This window comes from Lissotriton helveticus, chromosome 8 (assembly GCF_964261635.1).
Source record: "Lissotriton helveticus chromosome 8, aLisHel1.1, whole genome shotgun sequence".
Lineage (NCBI taxonomy): Eukaryota > Metazoa > Chordata > Amphibia > Caudata > Salamandridae > Lissotriton > Lissotriton helveticus.
In genome coordinates, this window is record NC_136069.1 from 876,807,616 (window position 1) to 876,825,236 (window position 17,621).

Below are 17,621 nucleotides of genomic sequence, written 5' to 3' on the forward strand. Positions count from 1 at the left end.
CGCAACCAAAGTGGCGATAAATGTATCGCCCTATTCACAAGCTGGTGCAAACAGCCGATATCACCAGTTTTCCTGCGATAGCAGCCGCAAAAAACATTGCCACAGATTACACCGGCAACTAACGCTAATGAGATGCAGAGTAGGCATTCCCGTGCAAAAAGCTGCGACAACACCACTTTGCAACATTCTCAACGACCAGCCAGATCAGCAATAAGAGCCCAAAACATGTGATAAGGCACGTTAGCAGCAGGGATTTAACACCTGCTCTTACCTGGTGTTAAGTCGGAAAATAACCTGCACCATGAAAGGGAGCCCAGCCCAGAGCCACACCTGAAGAACAACAGATGCCATAGAACTACTGATCATGCAGCTCAGACACCCAAGAGGGCCACAACACCCACTGCCACCACCCCCAGTCCCGTCACCCCCTTCGGACCCCCCCGGACTACCACAGAGGCAGCGCAGATAAAGACAGAGGACCTTCAGAAAATGCACCAGCCTCACCAGAAGATGTCATTGCCCACTACAGGTTCAAAAGGACAACCATCCTCCGTATCCTGACCATCATTGCCCACAAGCTGATGGTACCAACACAGAGGACAACCAACATCCCTCCGCAGACAAAGCTGCTCGCTGTGTGCACCTGTTGGCCTCTGGTATCTTCCAACCAACAACCAACAACCGCCAGAGTCGGAGGAGTCTCACAGCCAGCCCTATCAAAGTTTCTCACACCTGTCTTGGATGCCATCACCAGCTTGGTACCCCAGCACCTTTACTTCCCCCAGACTGTGCAGGAACAGCTGGAGACCAAGCACAGCTTCTGCACCATAGCTGGCTTCCTGCACGTGTTGAGGGAAATGGCTGCATACATGTACTCCTCGTACCCCCTGCTGCCACTGCACACAATTACCGCAACAGGAAGCACACACATTCCATCAATGTACAGGCAATAGTGGACCACCTGGGTCACTTCACCAATGTTGTCACCAACTACCCAGGTAGGGTGCATGATTCCTTCATCTTCCGACAGTCCATCATCACCCAGCGCTTTGAGGCTGGCACCAAGGGGAATGCATTACTCGTTGGTAAATACCAAATGAACACACCACACACCTCAGCTCCACAATCATGCAACTCACAACTCTGGGCATGCACACTTTACAAACTCACATACAACATGCCAAACAACATGCCCACCTACCATACACGACAGCACAACTTACTGTGGTAACCTGGGCTAGCCATGTACACAAGCCATCAAGGGCATTGCACCTCAGCCACACAATAGCACAATGTGGAGAGAGGTGGGAACCAGGCATGTGCGAAGAAGGCAAGTGACCCATGAATGAGAATGTACACAATGCCAAGTATGACATGGATGTGCTGGACAGACTGCAGTATGCAGACCACAGTCATGTCCATGACGACATACACTGCTGGTGTCTGGAGTGTAGTGGACAGTGGGCGCAACCATGTTACCTCAGCCAGTGGGGACGATCGTGAAAATGTAGCTGGCTACGTCCCACCCTGTAAGCGTGAGCATAGTGGGCTGGGACGCCATACTCCAGGCTAGAGTAGGGGTGTAATAAAAAGCATGTTGCTCTGGGCGTGGTTCTCTTCCGGAATGTCCAACATGTCTGCCAGGGCAGCACCTCTCACCCTGACACGAGGCTGACGCCGGGAGCGGTGGCGCCACCGATCCTGTGCACCTGCTGCACCCCAGGCCGCTGGTCACCAGACCCGTCTTGACTGCCCCTGCGCACTCAGGCCTCACTGCTCACCTGCTGAGACCGGCGTGTGTCAAAGAGGGCCCACCACGTGCCGGTGCAAGCTCCGAGGCACGCGACTTTAGCAGCCTCCTCAGACCATCGCTGGCCTCCGTGACACAGGCCCGCAGCACTCCACTCTTGTTGACGTACTCCACTGCTGCCTCCGACCTACATTGTGGTCTAGTAGTTCCCACATTTGGAACTGAGTCTTGATATCATGATGGCCAAGTTCATATGTTAATGGGACGTTTGATATCACTGTACTCCCTTTGATATGGTGCCACCATCTCTGTGCATAGCATTCCAACGACATGTGTCTGAGGTCCCTTGCTGACTACTGCCTCCGGCCTACACTGCGGTCAAGTAGGTCACACATTTGGACTGAGTCTTGATTTCTTTATGGCAGAGTTTATATCATTGTACGGGCCTCATCACAGACTTCATCCCCTTTCAGCTCTGGTGCCATTAACTCTGTGCCCCGAAATTCATGGACGCTCTCTGGTTGAACTTTCGTGGTGTCGGAGTATATGGCCTGGGGGGGTTGTCTTCATCATCATGTAGCTGATACTGACTTGGTGTTAAAAATGAGTCAGTAGCATTCATCTCCTCCATATTGCCTGTTTTTGCTTGGTTCTGCCCTCTGCATCATGCCCTGGAAGAACACCTTCCACTGTCCCCCGAAACACTCTGCAACATTCACCTTCAACATCAACAAGGACCAGCTCAGCTCTCGTGGCCCTACCTCAGTGCACCACAAGTCACCGCCCCGTGGCGGTGTGCCTGTGCCAGCCGCAGTGCATCTGGGGCCACTAACTCTGTGCAGCTCAAGTCATGGACCCTTGCTGTATTAACTCTGAACTTCTGATTCTCTGATGACAGTTGTAGTTGTTGCCAGCACGACCTCTCCCTGAGGTCTGGCTTACACTCACCCCACACCCACCCAGCACTGGCGTCACTGGACATGTTACCCTGCATTAAAAGAGGCTGGGCCCACGTACCCGTAGCCAGTTTCACAAACTATCTAGGTGTGCCCGTGTGGTCTCCTTGGCCTTCCCCGACCCTGAGGTTCCTTGCTGGTCACCTGTGGAGCTTGTGGGGTTTGTGTTGTCCTCTGCACTCGGTTCAGGTGCATCCATGGTGCAACGCAGTTTATTTATTTTTGCCTTTTTCTGTTCTGCTTTTATAGTGCATTTTCCCACACAACGCGTGGGAATTGCAGGCCTGTTGCTGGTTATCGCTGATTTTTGTATCGCGATTTGGGGCATCAAAACGTTTTCACGTTCGTGTTTCGCATTTTTTCGGTGTTGGGGTTAACTTTAACAAAGTCCTTTGACGCATTATCATGAGACTATCGCATGGTGCCACCGGGTTGAGAATGCAACGTTAACACAGCGGTATTTTCCCGCAATAGACTGCGATAGGCAAAGTTGCTGTAAGCTAATTTTGCAATAATTATCACACGTTCTTGAGAATATCCCCCTATATTTCTAACAAATAGTCGCTTGTTTCATATCCCAATGGAAGAAGTGCATATCTCAGCACAAAAAGGAGAGCACCTTCATTAACAGGTGAGAGGTTTTTTCACAATCCACCATTCCCCTTTATTTTTCCATCTCTCTCTTGTTCTCTGTATAATTTGCTTGATAAATATTATCGCATAGACTGTATTGGTTTAAAAATCAATAGCTGTGGGGGATGAGGGTAAAGCTATAAATAATTTATGTATTTCACATTAATTTTGTCATTCCAGAAAATTACTGATTTTAAATAACGTTTAGGTTTAAAAAGCATTTGTTCAGGAAATAAATGTACAATAGTGTATGTTCTGTGATGCATTGTAGGGATACTGCAAGTCATTGAGGAGATCCATGACCTTATAAAGGAGCGAGTATGAAGGTTGAGTTCCTTTACGAGGTCATGAAACTCTGAGATAATTTGCAATATCCTCTTAACGTACCGTAGAGTGTATTTTATTACTTATAACACATCGTCGCACGATCATACTTCACACACACTGTGGAAATCCTTTGTGTCTTTCTCCTTCATATGAAATAGCTAGGAAGGTTACAAACATGACAAATAGAAGAGGAATGCATAGTGCTAAATTAAACAAACCAAGTAGCAGTTTCAAAAACATTTTAGAATCATTCTAATGTAAATCAGATTGAAACAAAGGGCTGTAGCCTCTGATGTTTCAAAACAAGCATAATGATTCTATGCTTTAGCCGCTTCCATGCGGCCGTCCGACGTCACGATGGGCGTGTACGTCAGACGGCCAGGGGCCGTCCGATCTGCGCACGCATCAAATTCACCCACACCGCGGCAGAATGTGCGCCGTGGCAAAACAGTTACTAAACCATAACATTTTTTAACCTCGCCGCCATAGAGTTGGAAAAAAGGGCACCACCCAAAGAGGTCTCCGGACAATAGACCAGGCTTTGGCAGACCATAGACTTTTCCACTTCCCCCCCCCTTTTCTCCAAACGGTTGACTTTTTGTATTATACGTAAAAAAATAACGAGCCTTTTTGTTTGTATAATCATTATTCTTTTAAATTTTTTTCCTTTTATCATGAGCCAAAATGAATGTGTCCTCAGCAAGAACTCACATCATTTGTTTATCCTTTTCCTTTTAGACCTTTTTTCTGCTACTTTTGCAGAGCATGATATCAACTTTTAACTTGATTTAAAGTTTATTTTGTGTTGTTTTTATGATGTAAATACCGCTTGCATGGTGGTAAGTCTACCCTTTTATGATTTTTTTTATCAAATAAAGTACTTAAAGCAGTTACTAAACTACAGTGCACCAACAAATAAATATGGTGCCATAATGCTCTTCTTTCTGCTAACCACTGTTCATTTCAGAAAAACTGAGAATGCAAAGCCAGTTTTTCTTGTTTAAACTGCATCTGTAATCAAGCTCCATGGCATACCTTTCACATTGGCTGCAGAAAGGAGGCATTCTGATATCATATCTCAACTCTAATAAATTATTACAGCTAGGACGCTTCATCATTTTCTTATTACAGATGACTTGAGATGTCACAAACTACTTCACTGCAATAAGGAAAGTACAAACATGTTTATATACTGGGATTGCAGGCTTCCATGTATTATAGACTGGTCCACTGGATTTATGTGATTCTGCTGGCGCTGCCTTTTGTGCATAAATGTGGATTTCCCTCATTTGCCACACAAACCATCATCTGCTGCATAATCTGCAGATTTAAACAACAACAAAAATTTTGTTTCTAGCTCAAACGGATCAAAAGTTACTAAAACGCAGCAAACGTGTTCGCATGCAGTAGAAGGCCCTTCACAGCAGTTAACTAGTCATCTGTCATTTGCTTATTTCTGCGTTTAGTTGTTAAACTGATATAATGAGCTGAAATCTTTGCCCAGGCAGTATTACCTTGTGTAAACATTTCAAAATCTTTAATTAATGCTATGCAAAAATGTTCCACATTATGCAGCATGGTTTGCTTTTTCTTCTCGCATAATTTAGTCAGCCCTTCCGCATAATTTGGTGCTCCCCTGCCTCATAGTTGCATTGGCACTGATTATAGATCTATACGGTGAGTATGGGATAACATTACTATATGTAGAAAATCAATATTTAATCAAATGCGTTGTGCAGTTAGACAAAATAATTAACTTTTGAAAACTTCTAAACTAAGTTGTACTTATAAAAAATATAGTATTTGACCAAGTATTGTCTGATGCAAGTATCCTTAAAAGCTGCAGCTACTGCACGGGTTCCTTCGCATACTGTCTGTCACAGCACTGAACTGTTATTTAAACAGCATTACAGAATCCACAGCGTGTCTTTTAGTGGCCCTTTCCGCCTCACATCTTGTTTACAATTCACAGCGGTCACCGCTACAGAACTTTCAGCGTCCATCGCACGAGTGCCCCGCTGAATAAAACTCAACGCTAAAGACGGGACATAATTCCAATACTATATAAAAAAAAACTAAAACACTTGTAAAATGCATCTTGGAAAGTGATCTTCGGATCTCCAAATGTTCCATTAAATATATAAACAAAAAAAAGACTTGTATGGAGCTCATTTTAGCACTCCAGAAATGTTCTTAAATATTAAGCCGATGAATGTAGTGAAAAAGTGTAACTCATAACTCTATCTGTATTTGTTTCCGTTGGTGTGCAAAGAATAAGAGGGGGATGAAAGTTGGTGGAAGCTTTTTATGATTTTTTTTTTAATATATTCATTTATTTATTGTTGCTTTCGATTAGGACTCCTAAAGGTGTGGCTTCATAGCACATTGGATCGGTGTGCAAGCAATGCCCTCAGAGCAGGTCGGGGGGGGGGGGGGTTAAAGGTGTGCCACACTCCCGACAATCAGGTTAATATGGAGAAATTGGGGCAGAGAGAGGGAGAGAAAAGACATGGGGTAAGCAAGAGAAACAGACGGGGGGGGGCGAGCACGAGAAAGTTGAGAGAGAGGGGAAACAGGGATACTACAAGAAAGAGAAAAGATGAAGGTAGACAGAAAAAAAATCGAAAGGTATGAGGGGGCGTGGGGGAGAAGCAGTTGGAAGAGGGGGCAGAGAGGGGTCGGGGAGAGACAGAGAGAGCGCAGGTGGGAGAAAGCAATGTCGCGTGACAAAGTTAGAGAGAACAAGAAGGGAGGGGTGGGGGGAAGGAGAGATTGAGAAAAAGCGGGAAAGAGGGACTTTGAGGGGTACAAAGACTGCAAGGGAGTCCTAGAGAGAGGAGAAGGGGAAACGTGAAAGAAACAAGGATTCCAAGAGGGAGAGTGGGTAGAGGGGAAGAAAGAGTGAGAGTCCGCGAAATAAACCCGGGGTGGGGATGGGCAGAGACATTCCGGGGTAAGCGTAACGTACATGTGTTGTCACTCTTGAGTAAGAGGGCGTTGAGCGTTCCTCGGAGAATCGGGTCCTTCACCATATCTTATTGACACTCCCTCCGCCCCGGACATGATTGGCAACCGTACACTCCCCATGCAACACACAATACCAGTACAGACAATGTTAGTGGCGTAAAATTGTGACTTCTCGAAGTGTCTATCAGCACCTCGCCCCACCCCCAGGCACCTGCAACATGTGCGACACACGACGAAAGAAGTCGGGGAGCGACTGTGCATTTCATTTACACCCTCCCCCTTCGCACCCCCCAAAACAAACACACACTTTTTGTCCTCCCTAACAGCAACAACAACTATTTGAATGCCGTAGTTCGAGTCAACAATAAACTGCCGTGCGCTTTCCACGGACGAGAAAAAGAGCACATATGTCAGGTCCAAGCCCTAAAAAACACATTGCTGGTGTGGGATAGTTGCTTTACGTGAAGCAAGGCCCCAGTTGGGAGGAATAGTTAGCGGCTGAAAAGAAAGAAGTAAAGTGGACTGTATTTGCGAGTTTGTGAGGGTGCGGATACACCTTATAAAGTGGCAAAGCTGTATTATTTCACTTTGTGCCACCAGGGCATTCTGATTATAAAGGGGCCATGGTTCGGATGTGATCAACAAGGTCGATGGCAGAGGAGCACCATTGTGACATTCCTACCTCATAAAATATATGTGTATTCTTCAGACAGGACCACAAATTCCAAAGGTCCCCTGATGCCTGCAAACACCAAGCGTTCCGTTTAGCTCTGAGTATTGGAGGGTATTATTTGGGGCACAGTGAGATACTTTATTTGCCCAAGGTCACACATTTTTTTAATGGAGGATTTTGGGATCAACGATCTGGGTTTCTGACGTCGGAAGTACTGACACAGCCACTCCTCCTTGGTAAGATGGGAAGTAAACTGTGGCTTCTTCGGGGGCACAGATCTTGGAATTAACTTTATAGTCCAGGGTTCAAAACAGGCAATGCAGTCCTACGAGGTCTCCTGTGTAAAAAGTTTAGTTATAGCTACAGATTCTGGAATATGTCCTTCTAGTATTCTCATATGTCACCCGTGAGGTAAACAGACGCGAGATTTTGCGTAATGCTGCCACTTTCATAAGCGAGTACTGGCGTAAAAACTACGCATCTCACTGCGCGCCTTTACGCGGGCGGGCACGGGATGCTGATACGCGTGAGCGTGCCTGTGCACACATCAGCTTTTTTCTGTGTATATTTATTGGAAGCGGTGCGCACCCGTAAATGTCCAGTGGCCCTGTGTGACGCGTTCAGCAAGTCTTGCATTTTAGCTGACCTTGCTTTTCATTTTTGGAGGATTCTTTCTATATAATGTTCGCCTTTATGAGTGTGCCTTACAGCCTCAGTGTGTAATGTGGTATTGATAAAAAATCAAGGAATGGTTGCAGGTGCAGCCTGTGACAGCGATCCCTTGGATTCCGCTACCACACCCTCAGGCGCGTGCATATGTGACCGAGTGTGTAATAATTCTGAATGTTTTTACTGCTCCACCCTGTTGGTTTTACAATACCATGAAGAACTTTTGCCAGTTTCGAAAGCTTCTGGCTGCCTAAAAAACTTTCTTGAAGTGATTCGGGATGTCTTAAAGACTCCTAAGTAGCTGTGACGGCGACTGGAGGAAATAATGACACGGGTCAAGTGCTAACTGGCGGGGTTACGTGCAGGGGAAGTGCCTGTACCTCTGGGTCAAGTGCGCGCGAGCGGCTGACAGCTCCTACGCAGGGCTCACCGTGGAGGCTAGGCACACAACCCAGGGGCGAGAAAACAGTCCGGGCTGCAAGTTTAATAAAATGCATTATTTACAGGGGAAATCGCGCGACTGATTTGCTAAAAATGTGCTCGGTGTTCTTATTAAAAAGGTCTCGAAGTGATTCCGTCAGTATCCGTCAGTGATTTCCCGAAGAGCCCCAATCACGCATGTATTTGCATACCATTCGCACATCAGCAGTCACGCAGCACACAGACACGACCCACGCGGCTCCTCTTTACAGATTCGCGCGCGCGAGGTGTGATTGGAAGGCTAGAAAGGGAAGAGGTTATTATGGGGTTGAGGAGGGAGGAGATGGCAGGGGTGTTGGGGTGTTGACATGGTGCCGTGGCAGGTTTCATACTCTTGCTCTTGGAACACAGAACCCACATTCTCACACTTATGGGGGGCAAAGAACTAAAGTCCAAAAACAACATCACAAGGAAAATAACAAAATGGGTAACCTCGTAATCCAAGGGAACCATTGTGTTTGCGCAGCATAGTTTTTATAGTTTTAGAATTAATTTACCCATCCAGTTGATCCTATCATCACAACTCCGAACTCTACTAACCTCTGTAAGCATCGTGTGTTTCAGCAAAGCCCCAATTCTGATGATTACCACATGAGGCGCGCACGCGAGGAGCAAGATAATTGGATTTTTCTGAAACAATGCGGCGTCTCGCCGCGCCCAGTGCCACATACCCGAGCTCGGCCCAGCCTCTGCCACACCCAGCCACATAGGCAGCGTTGGAGGCTGCGACGAACCTCAAAAGACCTCCAGACATTTCCCTCAAAGTCTCCGTCCTCGAGGTTCCCGCCAGGTGCGATTGGTGGTGGTTTACAAAAACACAAGAGACGCCCGTGGGAGGACGTGGGGTGTTTATGGGGATTTTGGGGTGTTGACAACGTGCGTAGCTGGAATTCACAAAAGTATTTGCTGCACACAGAGCCACACAGGCAGCTTGTGAGATTGCAAGGGGCCAAGTGACCCCTGACAAAAGTAATTATCAGTTCAACCTCCAAAAAACAGGCCTTTATCAGCGGGGTGCTCAGTTATTAGGAAGAGGCATAGTTTCACTGTTTAGGTTTTTTAGGTATCTGTGGCGCCAGAGAGGTCTCTTCACCGTAGTACGACTAACTACATGTGTACAGCGTCTAATAGAAGTTGGTTTCTAGGCGGTATGTGCCCCATTTATCAATTTGAAGCAGTTTGACTCTCAGCGAGTTGTGAACCACCAACCAATATACCCTTATTTCCGAAAATTCGCACAGAACGGACCCTCTTTCTCTGTTGTGTTCAACGAGCACACCAATTTCTGCATTGGTTCAAAGCTCAAGCTTAATTACACTTCAAACATGTTTATACTTTATGAAAGTGGATGAAAGTGTTCCTGATATGGATTGTTATTTACTCCAAGCGAAAGTTCGGACCTCTTCCACTTACATTTTCGCCCGGGTGACATATTGCCAGTAAACGGATCACACATCCTTCCAGACATCATTTTCTTTTATCGATTGACATTTTTTGATCGGAAGTGTTTTGAGGGATTCTACTTTGCAGTTCAGACTGCTCGGAAATCCACCCAGCCCCTTGGAAAGATCGAGCTAGCTTTACGGCACCACATTAAAGCAACAAGTCCTCTCTCGAGTGCAGGAAAACAATTGCATCTTTTAATTATATCGTGATGTGTTCTGAATAAAATTGTCCTGGTCGGAATAGGACGGGCGCACACGCCCTGTAGTGACAGCATTTTTTTGTACATCTGCAACTGTTTATTGTGGCTAAAAACCACCATGGTGTGAAATTAGAAAGATGCGTGGAGTACTGTACGAGCCATTTTAGGGGGCCGTGAAGAGTGTGGTACAAACTATAGGGGCCAGTTAACTGGAGCACCAAAGTTTAGGCCGCGCTAGCGGTTCATCCTTCGCCATTCAACAATGGGTAAGGCTCGACTTGGTAACGCCCCTAACGACTAGTGAAAAGGAATGGAAGAAAGAAGGCCACGAGCTTTGGTGCCCCCCCCCCCCCCCCATGGCGTAACGTAAAATGACTCCCCTCCTCCCCAGACTGTGAAAAGGGACCCCCGAGTCTCTTATATACACCACGGCCTTGGGGCCTTGAAGCAGACTGGGCCCCAGAAGGCTTAAAGCACTAAACGACAGCTACAACTGGGGCCCCGTTGGCCGCTACGGCTGCAGGGCCCCTGTGCTACTGCACCTGCTGGTTGCTGACGGGAATCCAGCGGCGTCGGCGGAACACGAACCGCTGCTGATGGCGCGCCTGCTGAGAGAAAAGACGAGCGTCCCTGTCCCTGGTTGGAGGCCCCAGTTCCTGAAAGCGAGCTGCGCAGCGTCTCCTGGGGTTTCCTCGGCCTCACTGTGTCCCACAGGGACAGCCCCTTCCTTTTATGAGAGGACAGGGTCCCCACGAAGAACATTACAGCGCCTGTGATGTTCCCTCGAGAGACACCCGCACCCCGTGATGTTCCAAAGCCTTTTATTAGACACCCGTTAACTAGGCTTCGAAGTCCCGAAAAAGCAAACTGCTGGCTTTTGAGGGACGTGGCGCTACAACGCAGCTTTTTGCCATAAGCCAGCGCTACACAAATCAGAGAAACGAACACATGCTTAATTAAATAAACTGTGAACGTTTCCACACGACTTCCTACTCAAATATACTCTGCCTGCATGTATATTTGCTACGTCCGACTGCAACCTCTGCCAGCCTTAAACGCATCTCTCCTCACTTCTCCCAGCGCAACATCACAACAGACGCACTTATTAACACCCCCAGCAGATCACGTGCTCGACGCGCGCTCAGGTAAGCCCTTCTCTGATAGGCTCCGAATCCCTGCCCGTACTGGGATTTCGTACTCCATTGTGTTTAGGTGTCGTATTGTATCACCCTACCACAATAGGTATCTCAATTATACCTTATGTCGTTTACATGACAGTTATGTCATTTCCGCATCTCCTTGATGGGAAAACGTTGCGACATTTGTGTGTCATGCCCATTTCGGGGTCCAGGCCCCTGAACTGTGCCAACCCTACACTCCGGAATTACTGACCTCCGCGTGGGTGGTAATTAAGCAATGCGCAATGGGACCCCGAGATTTGCCCGAGTCCGCATCCTTTAATTTACAATGACGTTAATTTACTCCATGAAAATTGTTCTGTCACTATTTTGGGACCTTCTAGGCGATAGAAGAACTGTTAAGATTTAATAAATAAATAGAAGGCAAACGTTCCCTCTCACACTGTGTATACTGGTAAAAAGGCAGTCAGTCACCTCTGCCCCTCACCCAATGTGTTTTTTAAGACCGGCGTAGTGGTATTTTTCAAATGCACGTATTGAAAGACTCGCCATAGGCTGCCAAGGTCACACACTGCAACCTGTCCCCACATGCTATTGACATGTCTGGACAGTCATCCTGCTGTGACCGCAGATGAGACGCAGCAGCCCCGGGCTCCGGTCTGATCCAACACCGCCTGACACTCGGCCTGAATTATCACCGCCAGCCCGCGGATGAGGTGGGGTGAGGCGGTGCAGCAGAAAGAAAGAAAGGAAGGATTCCCCGGGGTAGGGAAAGAACAATGGGGAAAGCAGGGGTGATGATGACAAGATAAAAAGAAAGGGGCGTTCTCTGTATGCAGAAGGGGTTCCTATGCCCACTGACAACAGGGACGCATACAGCCGGGGGTACAGGCCGCTGCTGTTATTCACGGGTCCAAGACCGTTACTTTCACACGGGTACATGCCCGCTAGTTACACTGGAACCCCTGTACTGTTATTACACGGGTCCAGGCCCGCTATAGTTACACCGGTACAGGCCTGCTACTGTCACTCGTGTACTGGGCCTCTACTGTTACACTGGAACCCCTGTACTGTTATTACACGGGTCCGGGCCTGATATAGTTACACGGGTACAGGCCCACTACTGTTACACTGGAACCCCTGTACTGTTATTACACGGGTCCGGGCCTGATATAGTTACACGGGTACAAGCCCACTACTGTTACACTGGAACCCCTGGACTGTTATTACACGGGTCCGGGCCTGATATAGTTACACGGGTACAAGCCCACTACTGTTACAGGGGGACAACCTGTGCTACTATAGCACAGCTGCAGGCCTGCTACTGTTACAGGGAGACAGTCAGTGTTATTGTAGCAGGAGTACAGGCCGGTGCTATTGTTACACGGGTACCGACCGCTACTGTTTTTGCACGGGTGCAAACCACGTATGTTATACAAGGGTACACACCGCTACTGTTACACGGGTACAAGCAGTTACTGTTACAACTGAGATGTCAGTGCTACTGTTACCCTAGGACAGGCCGGCCACTGCTAGACGGACACCATATACTAGTATCCCAGGGCCTGTATGCACCAGGATACAACTTGGTTCCTGATATACAAGTTCAGGCCTCATACTTTTAAGAGCCCCCACAGATATTCCAGGTGGACCCACCCCAGCGACTGCTGCCGGGGTCAAGGGTCAGCCGGTGCTACGTTCCACGGGTACAGCCCCTGCTGGTGTCAGAGAGGTACGGGCTCCCCTTCTGTTAGAGCAGCCGTTTCAGGGATGCAGTGCCTGATGCTGTCACATCTGTAAAACCAGTGCACTGTCACGAGGGCACAGCCCCCGGCTCCAGTGTGACGAGGATATAATGTAGGGTGATCTTCGGTTGTAAGTCACCGGCCTCAGGGGCAGCTCGAGCGCTGCGTTCAGATGGGCGCAGCCCCTCGACCTGGTGTATGGATACAACGCCCGCGAATCTGTGCCTGTCCCTGGGCACTGGGCACTGTACTCTGCTGCCTGCCTGCTTGCACACAGGCGGCCGACGCTTTCCCTCAGACAGCACCCACTGCAAGCGGGATCTTCTCTCCCTGTAACTAACAGCCTCACAGGAAACAACTGCCGCGTTTTTTTGTACTGAATTACCAGAAACCAATGTAGGCCTCGCAAGGGTGGTGGAAAGTGATGTATAAGTAATACAAATGACGCTAAACAGAGTTGTTGCGTTGCAAAGATAGGCATTTGGAACACAGTGTTTACAGCCACCAACCACTCATCTACTGAGCGCAAGGTGAGAATTTTATATTTTACGCGTGCTCGCTTGCAACTGGGAAATAAAGTTCTTAGCAAGAGGCCAAAGAAACAAACAACTTGAAAACTGTCACAACAATGACACGTCACTTCAAACACACTCTCCAGCAGTATGACCCTATTAAGTGCACACGACTATTCCATCGCTTTTCTAAAAACGTTCACTTCCTTTCCTGATTTAAATATAGGTTTTGCATCTCCTTAGCGCCGAGATCGCGGCTTCTTGGCTCATTAACAATGCGTATGCACTGAATCAAACTCTGCTCGAAGTTGCAAAGGCCTGTGTAAATACTCTGAAAGCAGGTGCAAATCTTATCATATTGTGTTCTAATTGTACACTGTGCAAAGCCGCTCCCCCTGGCTTAATGGATGAAAGAACGCCTGGGACCCACAGGATGTGCTCGGGATACAAATTAGGAGAAACTCTGCTACCCTTCATATAGTAGGAGTATCTAACCATTGCTGCCCGTAACAACACAATAAGTAAGCACATAACTAAAAATGAAATTGGGCTTGCGAGAGGGGATACACATTATACATGTATCTGCAAGTTGGAAATCCTTGTAGAAAGTCGTGGTAAGAAAGAAAAGAAAGACATTTAATAGAGAAGCAAAGACAGAAAAAAATGTATTAAGTACTGAGAGATGAAAGAACAACAGAAAGAACGTCAGAAAGAAAGATGGAAAGACAAAATGAGAAAGGAAGAAAGAAAGAAGGAAAGAAAGAAAGAAAGAAAGAAAGAAAGAAAGAAAGAAAGAAAGAAAGAAAGAAAGAAAGAAAATAAGAACCCCAAACCAAAAAGTTATGTAGTGTGGCGAAATTAAGAAATCCATTTATGAAAAAGAATGAAAGCAGAAAATAAAATCAGTCAGAAAAGCAACTTTTGAGATAAAGCGTCAAAAATATTAGTAAATGAAAATCACTAATGAAAAAAAATAAACAATCATTTTGGTAAAGTTTGTCAATCCACTTAAAAGTTTTGTTGCCCGCCCATACAAAATCTAAAATAGTTTACGAACAAACAGAAGCACACACTTCTAAAAGCCCGACTTGGGGCTGACTTGTCGGCACCACCTTCTACTGTTCTAAGCGTCACTAAACCTAGATGAAGAAAGTGAAAACATCAAGCGCGTGAAACAGCGGAGCACTGCAGCAGCGCTATCTCTGCTCACTACTAACCGCCGGCGCGTGTCAACTATGCAATTAGCCACATTTGGACTCAAATGCTTTCAGGCTGGTAGCGGGAGTTATCTTCGGAGGGATTGTTACCAGTTACTACAGTCAGCAGAACTTAATCGCGCAGGAGCTTACATTGTGCTATCCTGCTGCACTTGTACTCGGGCAGCGCTTGCCATCTTGCCTTGCGTGCTCAAGGCGCTCTGCGCTAAAACGGTGAATTACTACAACGCCAAGTTAACCTCATAAACACACAGGGATGTGCATAGACCACATGAATGAAATGATGATAACTTCCATTCTGTTCATGTACGCTGCCTTCTAATTAATACCATCAATTACAATGTAGTTGTGGGTACCATGTTCGCGGATGCACAGTTGTAAGTATAATCAATACGTTAATTGATAATTATAAGGTGAGCCACATTCCAATACTGGGGATAACTGCTTTGTACTTCAAAACACACAGAGCACCGCCGCTGGGAGTCTTGCAGTCCTGACTTTGAATGCACGCTGTTTTACCACCCCCCATGCCAGAAGCCACTGACAGCGCCTCGACAGCCTAATCGTTCAAGACCACCGGCAAAGACGAACCGTGGAGTCCGAGAGCCCGAGCACGAAGTTTGCCCTGCGCTCCCGGGCTGGGCGCACCTCGTCCAGCAGCATCCCTGCTGCAGGTTGCACTCCGCGCATCACCTGGAAAAGGTGCCACCTGGATCGCCACAGACACTAGGCGCTCTCCGCCAGACACTTGCAGACATGCGCAAAAAAGGTCCAAAGTGAGCCCGAATCATCACCACGTGCAGAGGGATGCAGGTCCGACCGCTGCACAGTCCGCTTCACTCACCTTCGTTGGTGGGATGCGGGCTCGGCTGCTCCCCGCGGCAGAGGAGCGCGGCGCAGAGGAGGACCAGGGGGACGGCGAGCAGGGAGGGATCCATGCTGCTGCTGCTGCTAGTGAGGGCAGGGGGAGCCGCATATCTCCGCGCAGCGCGCAGCCTCCCAGGATATGAGCGCTCCGCCGCTGGCTCCCATTCCTCGCCTTCCCGAAGTGATGTCAAGTTTGACACTGGAGATAAGGAGGAGTCTGTGCCCCTGCGGCTGCCGGAGCCCCGCTCTCCCTGGGTCCTAACGCCGCCTGCCAAGGACCAAAGACGAGCAGGCAAGCCACAGCTCTCGGGGATACCCCACACGCTCTTCGTCCACACTGCACTCCTGAAAGAGGCTGCCGAAATATTTCGTACTCAGAAAGTACACGGTGCTCATTTTCCATTTATTCTAATTCTATACTGGCACCTGGGCACGCATTTACACAGACAAAGTGTGAAAGACTTAAGATGCGCCAGTTGTACAACTCACATGGCACGCACATGGGCAGTTAAGTATGATGCTATTATACACGTCATCTCACTTAAGAATGAAAAGCAGAGCTGGCTTTGTGTTCAGCACGTGTCTGCTCCGGGGGAATGCCTCAATGCTAATTTGCAAGCGTTCCTATCGCGTGAGCCTTTAATCAGATATTGTATTACATTGCTCATCTATCGCAAAGAAAATGATACGACAAAGCGTGTTGCAATTATGAACCAATTAAGGGTGACTGAGAGGGAGAAGAGTTAACTTCTCGCTGCCCCACTGCAGACATTATATTCTGTTACAAAGGGACCTGGTGGCTTGGAGGAGGAAATGAATACAGAGATGTTGGACTACCAGGCCTACCACCTCTTCTGACCTCTGCGCCTGGTACAGGAAAGGGTAAAAACTCTCAGTCTGCAGACCTGTTTTTGCTCTTACTCCTTCATTGGTTTTCTTTTTTTTTATTTCAGTAATTTTTTATTGAAAAAAAAGCATATTTACATGGTGCAGAATGAACACATGGGAGAAGAGAAAAGACTTGGAAAAGACGCCCGGGGCGGAGGGGGGGGGGGGGCGGCAAGCATTGTCTCTATTGGCTCGCGGCTGTTTGTCCATGTTCCCATGCTTGCTTCTTCTTCTTCTCTTCAATCCTTCCGGTTTCCCCCATACCCCTTACAGACTGTCCGATTGTCTTTTCGCTCCCCTGGTGGCGTGGAGAGAGAGATGTAGAGATATAGAGAGTAAAGAGAGAACCTTCATTGGTTTTCTGTGTCTTTTCACTACCATGTGGAATCCTGAGACAGCTAGCCGTCTATCAATTTGTTGAATCATAAATAAAATGCTGAAAACAGTAATATACGAAGAGGCTCACTGTATAGTGCCGGTGAGCAGGTGTATGGACAGATGAGCCGGAGAGATGAGATGCCAGAAATAGGTTTATTGATAAAGACAAGCAAACCTTAGGAGTGCGTCCATTCTCAACGAAGCACTGGTTGCTAATAGGTGTTGGTGATCAACGTATTTCGTTAATGTAGAACGGCATGAGAGATGCCCTTTCAAACATACACAGGTTTTAGGAAGTGCACACCAACGTGGAATGTAGAACATGGAACAAATGACATATAAGCATGAACATAAGGAAAGGACTACAGAAAGGAATAAACATCAGTAAGCACCAATACATTATGTAAGCACCATTACATCATCTCCCTCCCATAAAGAAATGAAAGAACATTTCTTAGAGAAAAGGTATAAGGTAAAAGTAAATAAAACTTAACACATGTAAAAATCTCTAAACCTAGAAGGAACAGAACAATTACGACGTGTTCTGCATACACCAGATTTAGATGAAGCAGCTCCATTCAATTCCCTTTATTGATGAGACACAACTCGTTGATAGTTTGATTCAAAAGCAGATGAGGAGTTGGGTGAACTGACATAAAGAATAGCATTATGAACAACTTGAGAGTTTAAAGAAGTGTTTGAAGCTTCGTCAGATGAGGTAGCTAAAGAGAAATGTGATAAATCCAAGTAATCCTCAATAAGTGTATTCTTAGAA

The 17,621-nt window shown here is 47.1% G+C and overlaps 1 protein-coding gene across 2 annotated transcripts in view; it reads right to left on the reverse strand.

Moving 5' to 3' along the window:
• EPHA3 (EPH receptor A3) overlaps nucleotides 1–15,722 on the reverse strand; it is a 960,369-nt gene extending 944,647 nt beyond the window's left edge. The window contains exon 1 of one of the 2 annotated variants that reach the window (XM_078657673.1): nucleotides 15,558–15,722. In XM_078657673.1, the coding sequence (XP_078513799.1) occupies nucleotides 15,558–15,651 (94 nt within the window). In that variant the 5' untranslated portion in view covers nucleotides 15,652–15,722. The remainder of the gene's footprint in view (nucleotides 1–15,557) is intronic. The other variant, XM_078657672.1, reaches the window with a different exon arrangement.
• Nucleotides 15,723–17,621: the final 1,899 nt, after the last annotated feature.